Raw genomic sequence first — 19,923 nt, 5'->3', positions numbered from 1 at the left:
GGAGTTTTCCAAAAGTAGTTTGACTTGATTTTTTTTAAAAACTTGTACAAGTTGTCAGGAGTTAGTGAAACTGCTTTTAGACAGTGGGAAAAAGAGCCAGACTTTGAAAATCTTGTTAAAGTGTGACAGAATGTGAAATGTCACATTCTAGCCTAGCCACCTTGTGTCATGGCTATTTGTGAGCCAGTGTCTGTCACCCTGAATGGCCTACACTAATTGGCCCACGGTTGTGCCTCACTGTGCTCTGTGTTCCAAAAGCCCACCACAGGACCTTCCCCAGGGAGGCAGAGTAGAGGTGGAGACAGATCTGCTGGGGTGATGAGAGCTACTCAGAGAGCGTCCTGTGGGACTAAGTTATAGACGATGACAATATCCAGCTGAGTTTCTATTGTCCTTTACTGAAGGTGGGCACTGTTATTACCCCAGCTTGGTAGATGAAGAATCTGAGGCTTCAGCAAGTTTTCCAAAGAGGTGGAGCTGGAATTTGAACTTGGTCTAACCCCAGAGCTTGTGTTTTCTACTACTGTTTGTGGGAACTGAATAGAATTGGAGTGTACAGTGTAGACAGAGACATCGAGAAAACTGGGGTTTGGTGATTGGGGGCATGAGTAGCAGGAAGGGGATGACATTGGAAACATCTTGATCAGTGACTCAGAGAAGGTAGAGCAGGAAGTTTCCAAATGACACGAGTCCTTAGCTGTTGGTATGCCATGTAGCCAAGCAGACAGAGGCTTGGGAACCAGCACCATCTTGTTCAATAGGCCCTCAGCACCTTGTGTGAGACTATTGGAAGTTGTCATAAGGAGATAGCAGGATCCTCCAAGAGAAGAGAAATAGCTGCACAAAACTGTTTTCTTTCCCTTGCACCTGGTGGCCCATATAGCCTAGTCTGTTTTGCCACCTCTACTGGGAAGACTTTCACTGAGACATATATCACTTCTAAAGACCTTCAGGCATAACATGATGAGCCAGGAGCTGAGACAGAGGCACCTGAGTTTGAAATCCTGGTTCTACCCTGCCTTGGTGACCTTGGGCAAGTTACCCAACTGTCCTGTGCCTCAGTTTTTTTCATCTATACAATGATGAAAATATCAGAGTCCTATCTGTAACATCATTGTATTAAAAGAATGAAGCCTAGACCCTAGCAGCTGCTCTCTATGGTATCATGGTAGTGCAGGTCCCATCCTCAATCTCTGGAGCTCCTGATTGTCTTGGTGGTCCAATGGAGAGAAGGGAAGGTCTGTGGTCAGAAGCTGTCTAGCCACACCAAAGCTCTCTCAAGGCTGGGATGCCTGAGTTTGCCTTGTGTGCTAGAGCTCATTTACTCTGCAGACATTGAGATCATCGCTTTTAGAGGCTGCCCAGCTTCAGCCAAGCTCTTGCAACATTCCCAAAGCTCTGGGGGTTCCTTGTGCCCGAGTCCCGCGTGGGCAGAGCTCCAGGCAGGTGGCACGTTTTGGCAGGTTTCTGATGGTGTCATTGGGGAAGAGTTTCCTGTGGCTGTGCTTGTTAGGACTAAAGAGATGGAGTTTTTACAACCTTCTTTTGTTCCTCCCAGATGCTAATAAATGGTAACAAACTTTAGTTAAATGCTGCTTCTGGAAAGAAACAGAGGGTGTTTTGAGAATTCTGTTCATGCAGTGCTTCTAGATCATTGGGGTTTGGTCCATGTTCCATGCAGTAGAATAGGGCTCAGCAAATGTGGCTGGTAATTCTCTGGAGTCCTCAGTTTTCCTAGGGCAGATAGAGTTGAACAGGAAAATCCTTGTATCCATCCAGAGCTCTGCCCACAGTACTACCCTATGTAGGGAGAAGGTCTAGAGCTACAACTTTGCAGGCTAGAGTCCTGGCCTCCTGACTCACCATATGACCTTGAGTGAGTTACTTCCCTTGGTTTTGTGAAGTGCTGTGGGATTGAGTGAGTTGTTTACACATGTCTATTACTGTTAGAGACCTATAAATCTCATTCTTGGATGCTTTGTGCCCAAGCTCCCAGGGGAGCTTTTTTAGAAAATGCTGGTCCTAGACCCCACCTTGTAGCATTTAAGTTTGAAGGTGGAACTCAAGCACTGGTATATTACAAAAGCTCCTCAGTGATTTATTGTCAGACCAATCAATGTCAGACCAACAGTGGACTAGACCAGGGTTGTTCAAATCTAGCTGTTGTGTGTTTGTGTATAATTATTTCATGTGTCAATAGCACTTGGATAGTTGCAGCTGAGATTCTATTATCTTCTTTCCCCAAAACCAAAAGCTAGACTATTTGGTTCTTTACAGAACAAGTTTGCTGACCTGTCCCTACGCTATCCCCTCTTGAAGTAGACACTGAGCTATTTTTGTCCTCCCGACCTCAGGCCCTGGTGCACTATGAGCATTGAAGAATTCTGTAGGTTTGAGTATTTCTGTCTTTCCTATCCTGGCTTAGGTGGAGACACTCCCCCTACTGGCAGTCTGGGTCTCTCTCCCTGTTGTTGCCCACCCACTGCCTTCATCTCCTGTCCACTTGGATGGTGATACTACCTCCCAGGAAGGCTTGGGAAAGGGTGAGGAAGACCATACCTTCAGCAGTGGCTCTGCGCCTGTCTCCAGTGCCATCCCTTGAGTGGCAAAGGGTCCCAGTTTAGATCCTTCTGTGTGCCAAGTACTCAGCATGTATTTGCTTAGAGATTCTTATGGCAAAGACCCATCTACCTTCCTAAACATTCTGTTCTGTGTGGGCAGTTCTGTCAGGTCATTGTTCCTAAAACTGAGTTGAAATCTCTTCCATGATTTCTGTCATCTCTGACTCCACCAAACCCACCTGCATCCAGTTGCAAGGACTAAACATCTATGCTATATTCACAACCACCTGCCAGTCCCTGAATCTTCTCTAGAACACTGAGATGGAGTCTGGGCTCCCTATTAGCTTGGTGGCACACTTAATGAAGAAGCAAGGCTTTGAGTTGAGCATGGTTCTCCAGGACCCTATGGTCTGTGCAAAGTTGAGGGAGACAGTCTTTCTCTACCTGAAGGTGGAAGTCTTCAAATAAAACCAGCCTGAGGTCAGGTCAGGTTGGCTTTGGGGCAGCTTTGTTAGACCATGAGAATGCACAATCACTTTGATAAAGGTTTCATGCAGCCAACGCCCTAGCTCTGGCCCTAGTTCTGGCGAATGCGGGGCAAGCTCCTGCCCAACCTGCAATTGCCTTATGGAGCATCAAAGTACTTCCCAAAGGGCAGAGTTTGCTTGCTTCTTCATTGAAAACTGACACCAAAACATAAGGATCCCATACTCCATGTCTCCTGAGTGCCATTAGAAAAACCAAGGTGTGTTTTCTAGAGAAGAATTGTGTGTGTGTGGGGGGGGGGGGTCATTTGTAGGGTAGGTATTTAATCCCTACAGCAGGATGCAGACCCAGTATTCCCTGGGACAAAGAAGACAGCATGAGCACCAATCTGGCTCGCACTTCTAGGGAAATGCACGCACTCAGCCCCCTTTCCTGGCAGATGGGAAGTAAGGTGGTGAGAGAGTTTCCTAGGCCCTAGGTTTTATGACATCACTGAGCCAGGAATGAGGTTAATATTTTAATGGTGAAGGGTGAGCCCCATTATTACCTGAGCTCATTCATCAATGGCAGAACCCGTTTTACCTGTTAAGGGCCTTCCCTGTGAGGAGTTTGTGAATGGAAACCCAATTTTCCCTTTAAAGTCCAAGCTGCCTCTCCCTATCTTAAATCCCAGAGGAGGTGCTGGGGAAGAGGGGTCAGGATTTCACAGAGGGAGCCTCATGGGGAAAGGTATGGTGGCATCCTTGAGGGCCCTTTCTGACTCACTCAACTAGCAGGCTTGCCCACACCAGCCCACAGGCTGCAAGGCTGGGCTATGACAGTCCAGTTATAGACCCAGGATGTCTGGAGGGGCTAGAACCATCTCTCAGTCATGTTGCCCGTTGGAGAATGGCATGACAGAAATGTGAAGAGAAGGGTTTTGTCACTAGATCACTGAGATGAATTCTGAGTCCTGTGAAAATGGCTGGCCAACTAAGGGAATACATCTTTTTGCAAGCCTGTGTCATCCCCAAGAAATAGGAATGAGGGACCACCTATAAGTGTGATAGGGCTCATTTTTCTTTGAGGAAAGCATTGCTTTGGTCCCCTCTCAGTCATCACCACCACCCATCTGCCAGTCAGTTCCCACTACGAATGTAGACATTTTTTTTTAATCCACCAGAGTTCACACAAACAAAATGAAAGATGAACCAGCAAACCTTAACATCCCTAGTTCTAAAGAGAAAATTTAGATTGTTTTTAGTCACCTTGGAAAGTAACAAAAGCTAGCATGTTTTGAGGGCTCACTAGTGCTGGGCACTCTGGAAGAGTTTCCTCTCAGTAAGGAGTTCAGGACTCAGATTCAGGGTCACCAGAGAGTTCTCACTCCCTCCTGTGCCAAGCAGATGCTTCCATATACAGAGGTTTAGGGATCAGGCCAAGGAGTTCTGGGTTTTCTTTGTGGGGTGCTGTGAGCATACTAGTATCCAATCTCACATGTAAGAGTAAAGAGTAGCCAGGTGCCGGTGGCTCACACCTGTAATCCTAGCTACTCAGGAGGCTGAGATCTGAAGATCACGGTTCAAAGCCAGCCCGAGCAGGAAAACCATGAAACTCTTATTTCCAATAAATCACCAGAAAAGCAGAAGTGGGGCTATAACTCAATTGGTAGAGCACTAGCCTTGAGCTGAAGAGCTGAGGGACAGCACTCAGGCCTAGAGTTCAAGCCCCACAACCGACAAAATATATAAATAAATACATACATAAGTAAATACATAAATAAATACATAAATAAATGAGTAAGGAGTATGTTACACTGTGCCAGTTTGGGTATGTGTGGATAATGAGATTCCCCAGGATGAAGGCTGGTGGGAGCAAATGGGGTGAGAGCTGGAAGCCTTCAGCATAGGCTGCAGGTGGAAGGAAGCTTTGCTTCCCCAGGTGTGGCCCAGGCACGGTGCAGATGTGTGCAGTCACAGGGTGGCTAAGGAAGAGGAAGAGAGACTTCCAGGGCTGGCTGAGGGAGTGTCAGGGGAGGCCCAAGAGTTGCCAAATTGGCAGAGCTTCTTCTTCCTGTCAAACCTCCCTTTCAAGATTTCTTCTTGCTGCTGAGAAGAAGCTGGCTGTGGGTGGCATGGGAGAACCAGGGTTTAGGTTGAAATCTATACTGCCTCCTGTGCTGTGGGCCTTGGGGAAGTTACTGGATGTGTCTGAACTCTGGAGTTCTCTGAAAAGGAGATGTGTATACTTGCTCTAGGTACTCCTTCAAAAGGACCTCCATATCCTAGCCTCTCAACAGTGTTTTGTACAGACTCTTACAAGGTCTGGTCTGAGACTCAGGTCTCTGTGTGCAGAGAAGTAGGTAGAGGGTCAGGGATGTCTTATGACAGCTGCCTTATCAATGAGGGGCCACTTTTCCCCCAGCACTCAGTTTACTCAGCAGCAGTGGATCAAAGTTTGTTTTTTTGAAATTGATAAGTCTGGGATTCAGTTTAAGACACCTTTGCCTCCCTTTAAGGATAGAACATTTCCGGTGACTGGTGATTTATGACCTTCCATTTGGAAGGAGATTTTACAATTGCACTAATAAATAAGGGTCATTCTGGTCCTGATGCATGTTGTCAAGTGATATTGGTGCTTCCTAGAGACAGCCCTGGCCTTGGTGTAGGGCATGTCCTGGGGGGAGGGGCAGGGAAGGGATGCAGTCGGGAGAGGACAGGACAAGCTGATACATTAAGCAGTAGCATATACACAAGATCATTGAAACACACAAAGGCTTGGTTGTTAAAAATAATTTAAGAAGACTAAAACACTCGTTTGGTCTGTGCTTCCCACACAAGCATGATACCCTGCAGTGAAATGGAAGAAATCATTGAAGTTGGGGGTTTTCGTTTTCTTTTTTGGTGGTCATACTGAGGTTTGAACTCAGGAACTTGTGCTTACGAGGCAGGTAGTACTTTGCCTTATGTTTCTGATAGTGTCTTGTGTTTTTTGCCCAGGCCACAGACTGTGATCCTCCCACTTAATGCCTTGCACATAGCTGGGATTACGTTGTGCCACACCACATTCAACTTGTTGGTTTGAGATGGCATTTTATTAATACTTTTTTTTCTTCCAATCATGGTCTTCCTAATTTCTACATCCCAAATAACCAAAATTACAGGTGTGAGCCACCTTACCTGGCCCTAAGTTGAAATGTTTCCTAGGACAGTAAATTGATGCACTTTAAAGCACTCTCCTTTATTCTGTGTTTTTAAAATTGTTATTATAATTCTTCCCTTTGTCAGATGTGGTGAGGACAAACAGAAGTGTCACTGATTCTTTTATTGTAATTATAATGGTCCATGAAAACTGAGGCACTAGCAGAGTATGATTGAGCTAATGGTATCTAGCTGCAGAGAGGAGAGGGGTAGTTTGAGCTTCTATCTCCCCGTGGAATCTTCTGGATGTAAGGGACAATCAGAATTAGCAACATCAGTTGTGGGATCTACCTCTCTGTAAAATAATATGAGGCCTATCATTCAAAAATTATTAAAAGCTAGGATGTAGCTCAGTGGTAAAGCATGTTGAGCATTCTTGAGACCCTGGGTTCTGTCTCTAGCTCTTCAAAGAAAAAGAAAGAAAGAAAGAAAGAAAAAGAACTTCAAAATGGTTGACAGCTGGCTATTAAGCCAAGTGCATAACCCTGGGTGACTGCACTGGCCACATGCCCATGAAGCTGGCCCTGGGGACCATAAATGTCAAAGTCCCTGATAAGTGAGAGCCTGTAGTACTTAACCTAAGAAACTAAGTCCCTGGGGTCAGGCCTTTTAGACTCAGTAAGATTCCCACAGAGCACTTTCTCTACTCCCAGGGGCTCTTTGTGGCTGTTTAAGGTTAGAGCCAAGCAGGAAGGGAATGATCGGATGGGGCTTCTATCCCTAGAAAGAGGATGCAGGGCTATCCCGCCTTGTTTAGTTGTCTTGCTACACAGTGTTTGACCTAGTGGCTCCTGGTCTTTGAATAAGGTATGGTATTGTCCAGGACCATTGGCACCCTTAGCCACAGCTACTGATCTTCACTCAGCTTAACTACACTGGGGTTTTCTCACTGCCTTTTTTCCATGGCTGTGGTAGAACTCACACACCAACCTCCCAGCACATATGCAGAAAACAAAACTTGTCCTGTATGTTGTGCTGAAGCCCACAAGAGTATGGACATTCCTGGCCTTTGTATGTGCATGTACATGCAGGCTCATGCGCTCTGTATGTACATGTTGACTCCTTTATTTGCTTACCACATGCTATGTCTAAGTGCCATTTAAATTTCATAGCAACCCCATGTGGTAGGTTGTAGTATTATTTTCATTGTATACGGAAGCTGAGACACAGAGAGGTCAAGTTAAACCTGGAAGAGACAACTTTGTACTGCTAGAGGCAAATGGATTCATCGGCTTGTTTCCTTGTACACCTTTTTGCCTGACGGGGGCTGATTGAAGTTGGGTAGGTATGATGACAGGGTCCAGAGTCTTGGAGGGAAGCTTCCAGAGTAAGAGATTCCTTGGGCTTGGGTAGCTGCTGTCTCCTGGTCCCTGGGGGTTAGGCCAGAAAGAAACAGCATGCAGAGGTGGCCTGCCCTGTGGAAGGCAAATGGCCTTTCTTTCCTTCTTTCCTTCTTTCCTTCCTTCCTTCCTCCTTCCTTCCTTCCTTCCTTCCTTCCTTCCTTCCTTCCTTCCTTCCTTCCTTCCTTCCTTCCTTCCTTCCTTCCTTCCTTTCTTTCTTTCTTTCTTGGGTTGTGGGGCTTGAACTCAGGGCATGGGCATTGTCTCTGAGCTTTTTCGCTCAAGGCTAGCACTCTGCCACTTCGATCCACAGCACTACTTCCAGTTTTCTGATGGTTAATTGGAGATGAGTTTCATGAACTTAATTGTCCTGGCTGGCTTTGAGCCGCAGTCCTCAGATCTCAGCCTCCTGAGTAGCGAGGATGACACACATGAGCCACTGGCACCCAGCACTCTTCTTTTCTTTGGTGATCTGTTTTACAAAAGTGTATTGTAATAACTGAAACCTGATTTTTCTCAACTGCCATGTGGCCAAGGAGTCAGTAAACAAATTTCTTGCCTCTTGAAGGCAATTTCTTGGCTGTGCTTTATCTCCTGAGGTCACTCACCCTGGAACTGGCATTGCTGGGTCAAAGGAGAACCATAGACCTCTCTATACTTGTGGTTGTGGCTAAGCTACATTTGTTTGCTCAAAAGAAAGGATTGTTTTCAGTTGATGTCAGCATAGGTATCATAGATAGTTGCTGTCTTGGGGGTGGGGTGCTGTGAGTAAGCTTGGATTTCTCACACCTACAGCTATAAGGGAGGCAAAATAGGGGCACAGGTGTTTCACATACCACTACTATGTCAGGAGGGACTGCAGAAGGCTGCACATACTCCCCCCATCCCTCCCCCCAGGACCCTGAGGTCTCCAGGTCTTTGCAGGCATGCATGTAGACCTGCCCTGCTGTTTCTAGGCTCTGTGGGAAAGACCCATCAGACCCCTATGTTTGGATTGTCCCATGTGTTTCCTCCAGGACAAACCTGCCTGGTTGGACTCTGGGCCAGGTCTCAATAACTCTGGCCCAGGAGAAAATGGGTTTTTGAGGGGAAACTGCTTGCACTAAGGATGGTAGCCTCTGAACTTACCTTAGTGATTCTAAGCAATCTCCTTCTCACAAAGCCTTTATTTATTCAGAGTCCCATAGGGCGGCAGCCATAGAGCTCTCCTCATTTCTCCTCTAGGGATGGGGGGAGGATAGCAGGGGGTAGCCTGTGTAGGCTCTGAGCTGACAGATCGTGGGGAAGGAAGGAGGGTTTCTACTTGGCCTCCAGCTGCTCTGGCTGGGGTGGATCTTCAGAAGGGCCTCTTTGCTTCCCTTGGTCTCCCTCCAGGAGGCCCTTCCTGGCCTGGGTAGCAGGTGCTATCAGGCCTACCAAGCCCCTCCTGCCTCTCTCTCTGGCCTTCTCCAGCTGACTATAGAGTCTACATCTCTGTGCCTAAGGGCTTTTTCCAGAAACTGGGGATGAGCATGGCTCATTGCAGTGTGGACAATCGTGTAGCCATTTCTAGCAGTGAGTGGCTCCCTGGAAGTGGTCCCTCACCCTCAGCAAAGCAGTTCTGAGGGGTGGGCTTTGTGTTGTTTCTCAGTTGAATAATGATCCAGTTGCCCACCTTGGTAACTGGCCTAGCAGCCAGCTTTCCAGCTGTCCTCCTTTTTCAAGCCTATTTTCCCATCCTCTCAAGTCTATCCTTCCAAATAAACTACTTGCATATAAGTCCCTACTTCAGGATCTGTGTCTAGGAAAGTCTCAAATAAGACCTGTGGCCTGTAGCCTGTAGAGAGTGAAGACAGTGTCCTTGATGTATTCTCTAGCACCATGTCTCATTCATGTTAGGACAGCGTGCCAGGCATTAGGTCTAACTGAGTTCATAAACTCCATCTCCTCCCTATCCAGGAGGACATTTTCCTAGGATGTACGCAGGTTGAGAGAGGGTAGAAGGTATATCTGGCTAGAAGGTATGTCTGGAAGTGCTGAAGCTTAGGCAAAGCTTATCAAATTCAGTGCTCTCTAGGTCTCTTCCTCTTCCTTCCAGTTCAGCACATTTCTGAAGGCCTCACTGCTTGCTGCATACCAGGTTCTATGCCACTGTTCTGGGCAGTTTCCAGAATCTACCCTCCCAGTTGGGGTGAAAACAAAGGCCTCCAAACAGCTGTGAGCAAGGCAGCATGCAGGTGTGTCAGGTGTCTCTATGTCCAGCTTCTGTGGCTGAGTCACTACTGCTTTAGCTTGCTGAGCCAGCCCTCCCTGGGCAGGTGAATTGATTGACACCATCTTCCCCCGGTGCTGGAAGCTTCCTGAGAGCCAACTTGTCCTCTGTAACCCCACCACAGAGCTGGATTGAACAGTGATCAACCCATCACAGGTTTGTGTAGCATTGCAGAATTCTACTCATAACTGTCCTATCTATTAGAAAGTGCCAAGTGTATGTCAGAAAGTATTCTGAGTGCCAGGACAGTTCTTAGCTAGGCTGTGACAGTACATGAGAAGGTTTATCCAGGCAGCTGGAGCATTCAAGAAGGCAGCATTGTTTTAAAAAAAAAATAACTCAACAATTATTGAGCATCTGCAATTAAGCTGAACATAATTGGAAGCTATCAAAAACAGTGGTGGTATTTGTGTCTGATACTACCTGTCCTTGATAAGAAGAAAGTGACTATTGAAGGAGGATGGCCATTTAGAGCAGTTTGCTAGTGCCTAACGATGCTCTGGCCTGCCTCTGAGCAGAGCTCTGCATAAATCATCCTAATGGGCCCATTTGGAGAGAAATGACCCTTCACTTAGTACGCTTCTGCCAATGTTTATTGAAATGTGCTGCCCCTGCCCATGCACCACATTAGGCCTCTCCTTTCAGCGCAGCTGCAGCACAGAAAACCCTATTGAAGGAACAGGTTCAACTCCTGGGTCTTGGGTGGGTCTCAGATGTATAGCCAGTAAAGATCCAGTCCCTTTGGCTTTTAGGCACTGGTGTGTGTGATGGTGTGTGTGTGTGTGCGTGCGTGCATGTGTGTGCACGCATTGTATGTGCACAAGCACATGCATGTGCATGTTTCTTTAGAAAATTTTTATTGTAAAGGTGATGAACAGAGGGATTACAATTACATAAGTAAGGTAATGAGTACATTTCTCTTTGAATAGTGTTACACCCTTTCTCATTTTCTTCTGCTTCCCCCCCACCCCCTTCTCTCCCCCCAAGTTGTAAAATTAATTTCCAATATAGTGTCTAAGTGAGTATCACTGTTGCTTTGGTTCACCTTTTGTCACATTTTTCTGTGAATCTCCTTCCCTGCTGCAAATTAGATAAACTTATATATAAGGCATGGAGTACAGAAATAAAAACAGTGACAAAAGGGCACATAAACCAAAGGAGAAAGAAAAAAGAAATAACTGCAAACAGTACATTATAAAAACCTCTTGTTTCTATTTCTTGGAATTCATTTTAAAAAGTTTCATTTTATATGGTCATATATACCTAGCTATGGAGCTATTATGATCTTCTGCTAAGAATATCATAGACATATTCTAGGCAGTGATGTTTTGATGTGCATACTTTTCCCATGAGCACATTGGAAGTTATTCTTACTTCAGGGGCCTTGTCTTACCGTGAGAAAGCCTCACGGGCATTTGTGATCTTTTCTTGAGAAGGGAGCTGCCCTCCATGCCTTTTAGAAACAGAAAATGCTCCACATTAGGCTGGTTTGGAGATCTGGTGGGCTGTAAATACTCAGGTCAACAGTATTTATGTAGGGTCTCTCACACTCAAGATTTGATAGGGATCTAGTTTCGTCACTGCTGTTAAGAGTTCTGCTTGTATCACCTGGCTGCTTGAAGCCTTGTTAATGAAGTAGGAGGCCTCATTCTTTTCAGGTATCCAGGTGATAAGTGGCAAGGTATATTTGTCCCATTGTCATTTTATGGACAAGGAGGTTGAGGTAGAATCAGACAGCACCTTCCTTTTTGCTCTTCTGGGCCAGAGCTGGTCTGAGTGTTCTAGGCAGTGGTCCCATACCCCTAGAGCAGGAAGCCTGGGGTGTCTGTGAGGGTAGATGCAGGGTGATGGAGGCTGCTGGACTGTGTGTGGGTCTAGCCCTGACGGTGGTAATGATGGGCAGTGGTTTTGAAAGAAGAGCTGGGGCTCTCCCTGGGATGACTTTAGAGGAAAATGAGGTAGCATTGTATGTGTTGTAGGGTACATGTTGGGGTGCCAGGTAAGATTTCCTTTACACAAATCATACAGGCAGAATATTTAGACTCAGCAGGTTGGATAATCACCTGGATCCCTTCAGTAGTGAGTGATTAGACGGCTGGGTGTTCTGTTCCAGAATGCATGCATTGAAATAGGCTGAAAGCATTTAGGATTCTAAAATTCACTGCTTTGAGAGATGCTAACAAACCTGTCCCTACCACTTGACAGTGTCCTTGTGGGATAAACTGGGTGAGGAGAGGCTGTGTTCCTGCAGCCTCCTACCCTGACCGTGTATGTAGAGGGCGAAACTGCCTAACCTGAAGGAGTTTGGAGGGGGTGGGGTAGCACGGACGGCCTGAGTTGCTGGCAGAGGCTGTGATTTGGAATGCATTTTTTTTTCCTGACAAGCTGGAGCCTGCAGGTGTCTAGGCAGGCAGCTATGGCTGTGGGAGGGGCAGAACTGGGAAGAGCTGTGGACCACTCTCAGCTACTCTGGCCTCCTGGTGTGGCACAGTACCTAGCACCTCTATAAAGTGGTATTTAGTAGAATATCAAGGATTCCCAGGTAGCTGGGTGGCAGAACTCAGCTTAAGATAAGATCGCTTTAATAGTGATAATAGTCCAAGAGACAGAATCACCTAGTCATGAGCTCCCTGCTGCTAGAGGCATGGGACTGAGCCCTTGACTAGGACCCGGTTGAAGGAAAAAGAATTTGGGACTTGGAGTGACAGTGTAGGGCAGAGTTATACCTTGGGGAAAAAGAAAGAGAGCTCATCCTCAGTCTAGAGAGAGAAGGGATAGGTGCCCTCCTACCCTCTAATTTTCAGGAGCTGCGGTTGATTGCATGAATGTGGCTAATTAATCTTCCCCAAATTAATTTCCTTACCATGTCAGAAGTGATTTATTGGCGTGCATGTAAGAGGTTAGTCTATGCTATTCAAAGCCAAGAAGACAGCGGAAAGCAAGCAGGGTATACTTGCGTGTGTATCCATACCGGGTTCCTTGAGCACTGGCCATAGGGAGGAAGAACATTGCTGTCTCCCAGTGCACAGACAAGTTTCATTCCAGTTGTCTTGGTTATCCCAACTTGAAGGTGCACCTTACTCAAGAATAAAAGAGAAAGCTGGACTAGTATCTCACACCTATGATTCTGGCTACTCAGGAAGCTGAGATCTGAAGAGCACAGTTCAAAACCATCCTGGGCAGGAAAGTCCACGAAACTCCTATCTGTAATTAACCACACACACACACACACACACACACACACACACACACACACACACACACACACACACACACACACACACACACACACACACACACACACACACACACACACACACACACACACACACACACACACAGCTGGAAGTAAAGCTGCAGCTCAAGCAGTAAAGCAATAGCCTTGGGCACAAAAGTTTAGGGATAGTACCCAAAACAATGGTGGGAGTAGGGGTGGAGAATAAAAGAGAAAAAAGTCATATACAAACTTTTCTTTTCTCTTTTTCTTTTGTTTTGGTGCCAGTCCTAGGTCTTGAGCTCAGGGCCTGGCACTGTTCCTTGCTTTTGTGCTCAAGTCTAGTACTTTACCACTTTGAGCCACAGTGCCATTTAAGGCTTTTGGGTAGTTAATTGAGATAAGAGTCTCACAGACTTTTCTTTGCCTAGGCTAGCATTGAACCGGGATCTTCAGATCTCAGCTTCCTGAGTAGCTAAGGTTACATAGTATAAACTACCACTGCCCAGCATTCACAGACCTCTCCTCTCCCCTCCCCTCCCCTCCCCTCCCCTCCCCTCCCCTCCCCTCCCCTCCCCTCCCCTTCCCTCCCCTCTTACACTTATTCTTTAGGGTGCTAGAACTGTGACAGTTGTTATCATGCTTAGTTTTTAGCCATTTCATTTCCTCTGTGTAATTATTGGGGCTTTGTGAGGATGGGTTCTTATATTTCCCATTAGATTTCAGTTTCTCTTGGGTGGGGATCCAGAAGGTGCCCCTGCGTTGTGATAAGCACACTGCCTGTTCTTCAAGAAGTACTGGTACATTCCAGAATCATTTCATTATTTTCTCCTCACAGCATTCATTCAAAGCTGAGAAACTACTCTGGCTCAGCTCACAGGTTTCCTGGAGTGGCCAGTTCCTGAACACTGCTTGTCTGGACTGTCCTTGTTCAGCTGTATCCTTGCTGTGCATCTACAACCTCATTTCCCTGTTCAGTTCTGCTACAGAACTGCCCATAGGCAGCCACGCAGTTGGGCAGTCCTTAGAAGACTCCAGGTGCAAGTGTGGACTCCATGTCGAGTGATGCTGACAAAATACCAGGAGCATAGGCTGCTGGCATTTCTACTCCATGCAGAGCAGAAATCCTCACACCTTAGATTGGGCAGACTAAATAGCAGGAGCTCCCTTTCCCAGTGCGTCACTTTATTGGCTCAGCTGTCTGCCCAGAGTTACCCGGCTTGTCACTGTGCAGCTTCTGGGTCTACATCTGTTCACTACCTCTTCCCGTAACAGGTTCCTAGCTACAGGAAGCCTTCTCCAGGTCCCCAATTGCCTCTTTTTTTTTTTTTTTTAAACAGCACCTCTGTTGGCATGGCAACAGAGCCCCAATCCTGTGGACATCAGACCTGCTAGGGTCTGTGTCATGATCCTAAAGGAGCCAAGACTGGCCCTCCAGAGGGGACCAAGGTATAGAACCTTCTGGCTGTAGCTCCCCCACACTATTTTGCTGCACTTTAAGGAGCCTTCCAGGCCCCAGATTATATAGAGGGCTGTGGCTCCTGGGCTTGAAGCTGGCAAGTCAATCATTCTCGTAGTGCCCCACTGACTGTCCCCCTAGCGGAGTGGCAGGCCTGTCACATAGCACTCTGCCCACTTAGCCAGGTGAAGAGTACATATTGAGTTACAAGGAGTTGGTACTGCATCAAGGCAAAGCATGTCTCCTCTAAACTGTTCCTTTAAGGGGCTCTAAGGCAAGGGAGCTTGACCTTAAATTAATCTGGGTTCAGACTTGCCTGTCATGTGCCCAATACCTTGTGGGTATGTATAAACAATAGAAGATCACAATTTCATTTCTTGGCAGTTTTTCATGACTCTTCAGAACTGTTGAGGAAACTTGACAGATAGTCTGGCTAGATGGTGCATCAATGAGGAAGTGGCCTGACTTGGGACCACTGGTGATGTTCTCAAGTGTGTTTACCTGTAGTTTGTTTTGGAGTACAGTAGAAAGGCATCACAGCCTGGCAGGAATCCAGCACCTCCCCGGATGCCACCCCCTCACTTCCCAGGGAGAGAGAGCAGTGGGGAGATCCCACCAGCAAGCCCCTGGCCGAGGTGGGACAGCTCTTGCTCCAGCTACTAAGACAGCAGCGCAAAACAAGGTGACTATGACTTGTGAGAACTGGCCATGAGGTGGTGGGACATTGAGGATCTCACATTCCTTGTTAGTAAGTTGATATAGGTTCAGCAGGAACCTCTTATGTATTTCTGCAGTAGATTGTCTTGCCTGTGCAGCAGCCCTTCTAGAAGCTGGTGGGGTCAAGGGGTAGAGAGGAGAGTTTGCTGAGAGCCAGTTACACGTGGCTTAGAAACATCTAGGCTTTAGAATAGCCAAGTCTCGCAGTCCTTAGGGCATCCACCTTCGTTACCTGATGGCTTCCCAGGGGCTGCGGGGGTGGGATTGATGTGGCGTACTCTCCCCATACCCCACTCCCTCCACTGACCCTGCACAGGCCTTGTTGCACAATCTGGAACCAGCCCTCAGGATTGCACAGAGAATGCTCTTCCACCTTCCTCTCTGAGATGGAGACTAAAGATGGACCAAGGCATGTCAGGTCAGCTCTCTCACTCCCATTGACCCTCAGGGAAGAAAGCTGAGAACTGCAGTTGACTTGAGTACTTGCTTGACTTTAATGAACAGGGCTGAGAAATAGCTGGGAAAAGTGAAATTCCAGAATAATATCTGGAAGCTTGTTTTCAGAATGGTGGGGGAGGGCCTGGCACTGCTTTCTTGTTTCTCAAACTTTCCTGATAAGAATCACCTGGTTTGCTTGTTAAATATACAGATTATTGGAGCTAGAAGTCTGTTGTCTGACAAGCGTTCCAAGCCATTCCTGTCTTCAGGCAGGTTTGGGAAAGTCTGTCTTCTGTACCAAAAATAGCCTCTGAAAGAGAAATACTTTTGGTTTTGTATATAATGCTCCAATAGATTCTCCTTGTTGGCAAATGTTTTGACACTGCAGTACAAACAGTCTCCTTTGATCCTCCCTTCCCTCCAACCTCCAATTGGGGACATAGCTCTCTACCAACCTTTTCTCCAAAATAGAGATGCAGGTTTCTGTTTTGCCTTTTCATAAACATGTTTGTTGTGTTATGTTGTATTTATTTTGTCTTGTGGCTTCTTAACATTCAAAGCAGTGTCATAGAACTGTGCTAGCCCATAAAACTTTTTTAAAAACTTGCTCCCTCCTATTCCATAGCATGGAATTAGCAGTTTACTTAATGGTTCCATTATTCATTGGCAAGGTAAAGTGCCTGCCTGTGTTTTCTCATTACTGTTGGCTTTGTGTATGTTTGAAAATAAATGTTAATAAACACAGGTCAAACTATGTGCATTTTGGTGTGCCTTTCCCCTGAGAATGTGACGAGAGGTCCCTTCTCCACATAGAGGCAGTTGCCTCACAGAAGTCCAAAACCTTGGAAGGGGAAGGGGCAGTACAGAAGGGTGACCAAGTGGCAACACCTATCTTCCTCCTGCACTTCCCTTAGGGAGGGACAGGAAGACCACTTTCTATCACATAGCTAAGACCCAGGATCGACACTCCAGAGCTAAGACTGCTGGAAAGACTTGAGTTCCATCCAACAGGATGTGCTGAACAGAAGTGCAAAGAGCCATGGTGGAGAGACTGAGAGTATTGGTGGAGCCTAGACCTTAGAGTGTGTGTGTGTGTGTGTGTGTGTGTGTGTGTGTGTGTGTGTGTGTGTGTAGATGTAGACTAGCCCTGTATCTTTCTGTTGTCCATTTACAGGGTGAGTTTCACAAGGCCCTGCCCCTCTGGATTGCAAGGACCTAGTCAGTGAAAGACTTTTAGGGACCCTGGACTAACCCAGGGTCTGTGGTTCCATTTGAAAGCAGGAAAAGGTGCTTGTCTAGCGTTTCGCACCTATCCTAAGAGGAGAATGAAGGACAAGACAGCCCAAGTCCTTGTCCTCCTCCTCCTCTCTGACTCAGTAGAAGTGGGACCAGTACCTGCTTTCCCACCTCAGCTCTGGGCCTTCTCTGGTTGCAACTGTGTATTGGGGGCAGGGCTGGGGGAGGAAGGGAGTAACCCAACAAACTGTCAAGCATTTCCAATCTGAGACCAAAAAAGTCTAAGAATGCTTGTACAGTCAATGGCTTGACCTGCAGAGGTCCCAGCTGCCCAGCTGGCTTCCTTTTGGATACATGTTCAGTAAGATGTACTAACTAAGGTGTTTTAAAGCAAACTAAAAGCAACTCCAGCAGGAATCTAGGCCTGCTTCTTGGGGAAACTTATTCCCCTTTTAGCAGAAGATCGAAGAGCAAACTTTCACACAGACTCTCTAGCTTGCCTTGGGCAACCTGTGGCTAGGACCTGTGGCTGACTGACTGCCTGCTCAACTCCCTAACACCTGGTTAAATTTTTACTCCCAACTATGACATGATTTTGTGTAAGATTGGGCAGAGTACTGTGTTTGCTAAGTTTCAGGTTGTTTAAACCTCCAATTCCCTTTCCTCTACCAGCCTTACTTTGAAGTTCAAAAGCAAATTGATTAAACATACATTTTTAGGAACCTTCCGATTTGCTTCTTAAACTAACAGAATTTTAAACTAAAAAACAACAACAACAACAACAACAGTAGGATTTCCAACTGTCAGCAGGTATAACTGGAACCATATGTCAGCAGAGACCAGGGGCTTTTCCTGGTTTGGGGATTTGTAAATTCTTATTGAAACGGAAGTAAGCAGGGCAGGCAGCTGGGGGCTGTGACAGCATGAGCTCAGATCTAATTTTAATTAGAAAATATAGATAGCGCCTGCTTTATCGCAGGCCTCCCAGAGCTCCTGTCTAAGGAGAACAAAGATTTGGTTTATATCCTGCAAGCCTCATGTTTGCAAATTACAGAGCATTTCCAAGAGGAACTGGAACGCTGATTTCTAGATTAGACTGCAGCATACCCGCCCCATGTTGCCCAGCAAATCTCCCAAATAATTTTGCTTTCTTGGGGAAACACTGCCTCCCTTCCTCAGTGCAGGCTAAATGAAGGACATTAGCATTGTGGAAACTGTGAGGCAGTCTGGGATGGGAGCAGTGAGATCAGGTGTCATCTGCTGTCTAGTCCCTTGAACTCAAAGGCCTGGTCCCCCCCACCTCACCCCTGTGTCTGAACTGTTCTGTTTGACAGTGCTTCCTGCATATAATTTTCTCCCTAATGTGTTCTGCAAATGGTAGAGTACAAATATCAAATGAAAGGCATCAACAGGCAGAGCTCCCCCCCACCCTCTTCTTTCCTCTATGTAGTGTCATTTGAGCTCCCTGAGTCTCCAGCAAAGCCCTGATTACAAAGTCAGCTTCTGGATGTGCCCGCTGGACCCCGAGTTTGACCATCCTCTTCATCTGGAGGCAGCCCTGAGATGGGTGGGTCTTAACTAGCAGATCTGCTCCTGTTTGTATATCTGCACTTGGTCCCAACCACAGAAGGCCAGAACTGCTCTGCCCGATAACCTTCTGCTGGCAGCATCATACTCTGAGCAGCCAGTGGTCACTTGTTCCCCACAAACTATACTCACTGAACAGACAAAGAGGGATTTTCCCTTCCCCTGGGTTTGCTGGTCCTGCAGATGCCTTGCATTCCAGCATTTGGGAGAGACTGGAGGCTCCTGTGGTTTCTAATTAAACCCATGATTTAAATAACAATTCAGTAAACCCAAGGGTGGTGGGAAATGTTAACCTTCCCCTTCCTAAATGTACTGCTGTGTGACCTAAGAGGGTACCAAATTGGGGTGTGAAGGTACAGGTTGAGTGGGTTCTTAAGCTTTTCCCTCTGGCCGATTCACCCCCCCCCCCAAAAAAAAAAAAAAAAAAGTTAGAAAGTCAGAGGTGGGAGGGAAGTTGCTGTTTTTCCTTATAGCCCGCTGCTGGGAACTGTCAATCCTGCCAGGGAAATGTATAACTAGGTCTCTGAACCCTTAGAATTCTAGATACACATGTTCTTTGGGTAGTCCTCTTCCCCCTGAGACCTGCCCAGGTGACTCATTCTTCTGCAGCCAAAGTGAAACTTTTCTCAGAGGGAGGAGCTGGGCAGTAGCTGAGAGAAAAGTGAGGACACAGGAAGTGCCCTGCATACTGCTTAGGCCCTCACTTGAGGCCTTCTGCCTCCAAAGCCTTTCCTGGGCTTGTTTGTCCATCTCTTGAGTGGAGTCGGTGTTTTTATTTGACTGTCTGGGGTTCAGTCATCTTCTGCACAATGCATTGATCTCACCAGATTGTTGTCTGATGACCCAAGGCGTTGTGTTCCAGATTTGGGGGAAATGGAACATTGAACATAATTATCTGTAGACAGCTCTTCTGTGCCTCAGCCAGCACCAGGGCTTTGTCAGCATTTCTAAGTTTTCTGCAATCTTCTTTCTATCATTTCCTCCACTTCCATTCCATTCTACTGAGTCACGTTCTCCAAAGACACCCTCTGTGTTCTACATTTCAGGACTTTGGACCAGAGGACCTGTGCTCTCACCTCACTGCCTGAATTGGGCTAGGCTGTGTGTATGGATTCAGGGGGCTTGTGCTGGGATTCCTGGTGTGTGGGCACTGGCTCAAGTTCCTGGCCCTTCTTTCCCTCTTAGTTCAGCTGGTGTTTACTGGATCAAAGCCTGGTTATGAACAAAAGAAGCCCTGGTGAACTTATCTCCCCCCTCCCCCCTTCCTTGCTGCAGGTGACCATAGCTGATGACTACTCTGATCCCTTTGATGCCAAGAATGATCTCAAGAGCAAAGCAGGAAAGGGGGAGAGTGCTGGCTACATGGAGCCCTATGAAGCCCAGAGGATCATGACAGGTAAGCTGAGCAGCACAGTGTCTGATATGCCTTCTAATGCTATAATACAGTACCGTGCC

At 46.7% G+C, this 19,923-nt stretch overlaps 1 protein-coding gene across 2 annotated transcripts in view; it reads left to right on the top strand.

Moving 5' to 3' along the window:
* Shb (SH2 domain containing adaptor protein B) overlaps positions 1 to 19,923 on the top strand; it is a 133,671-nt gene that overhangs the window by 32,987 nt on the left and 80,761 nt on the right. For both annotated transcript variants that reach the window (XM_042697972.1, XM_042697981.1), the window contains one exon: positions 19,744 to 19,864. In XM_042697972.1, coding sequence (XP_042553906.1) covers positions 19,744 to 19,864 — 121 coding nt within the window. The remainder of the gene's footprint in view (positions 1 to 19,743; positions 19,865 to 19,923) is intronic.

The sequence above is a fragment of the Dipodomys spectabilis genome, unplaced genomic scaffold (assembly GCF_019054845.1).
Source record: "Dipodomys spectabilis isolate Male_0828 unplaced genomic scaffold, ASM1905484v1 ptg000006l, whole genome shotgun sequence".
In the NCBI taxonomy this organism is placed as follows: Eukaryota; Metazoa; Chordata; class Mammalia; order Rodentia; family Heteromyidae; genus Dipodomys; species Dipodomys spectabilis.
This window is presented reverse-complemented; position numbering and strand designations above follow the sequence as displayed.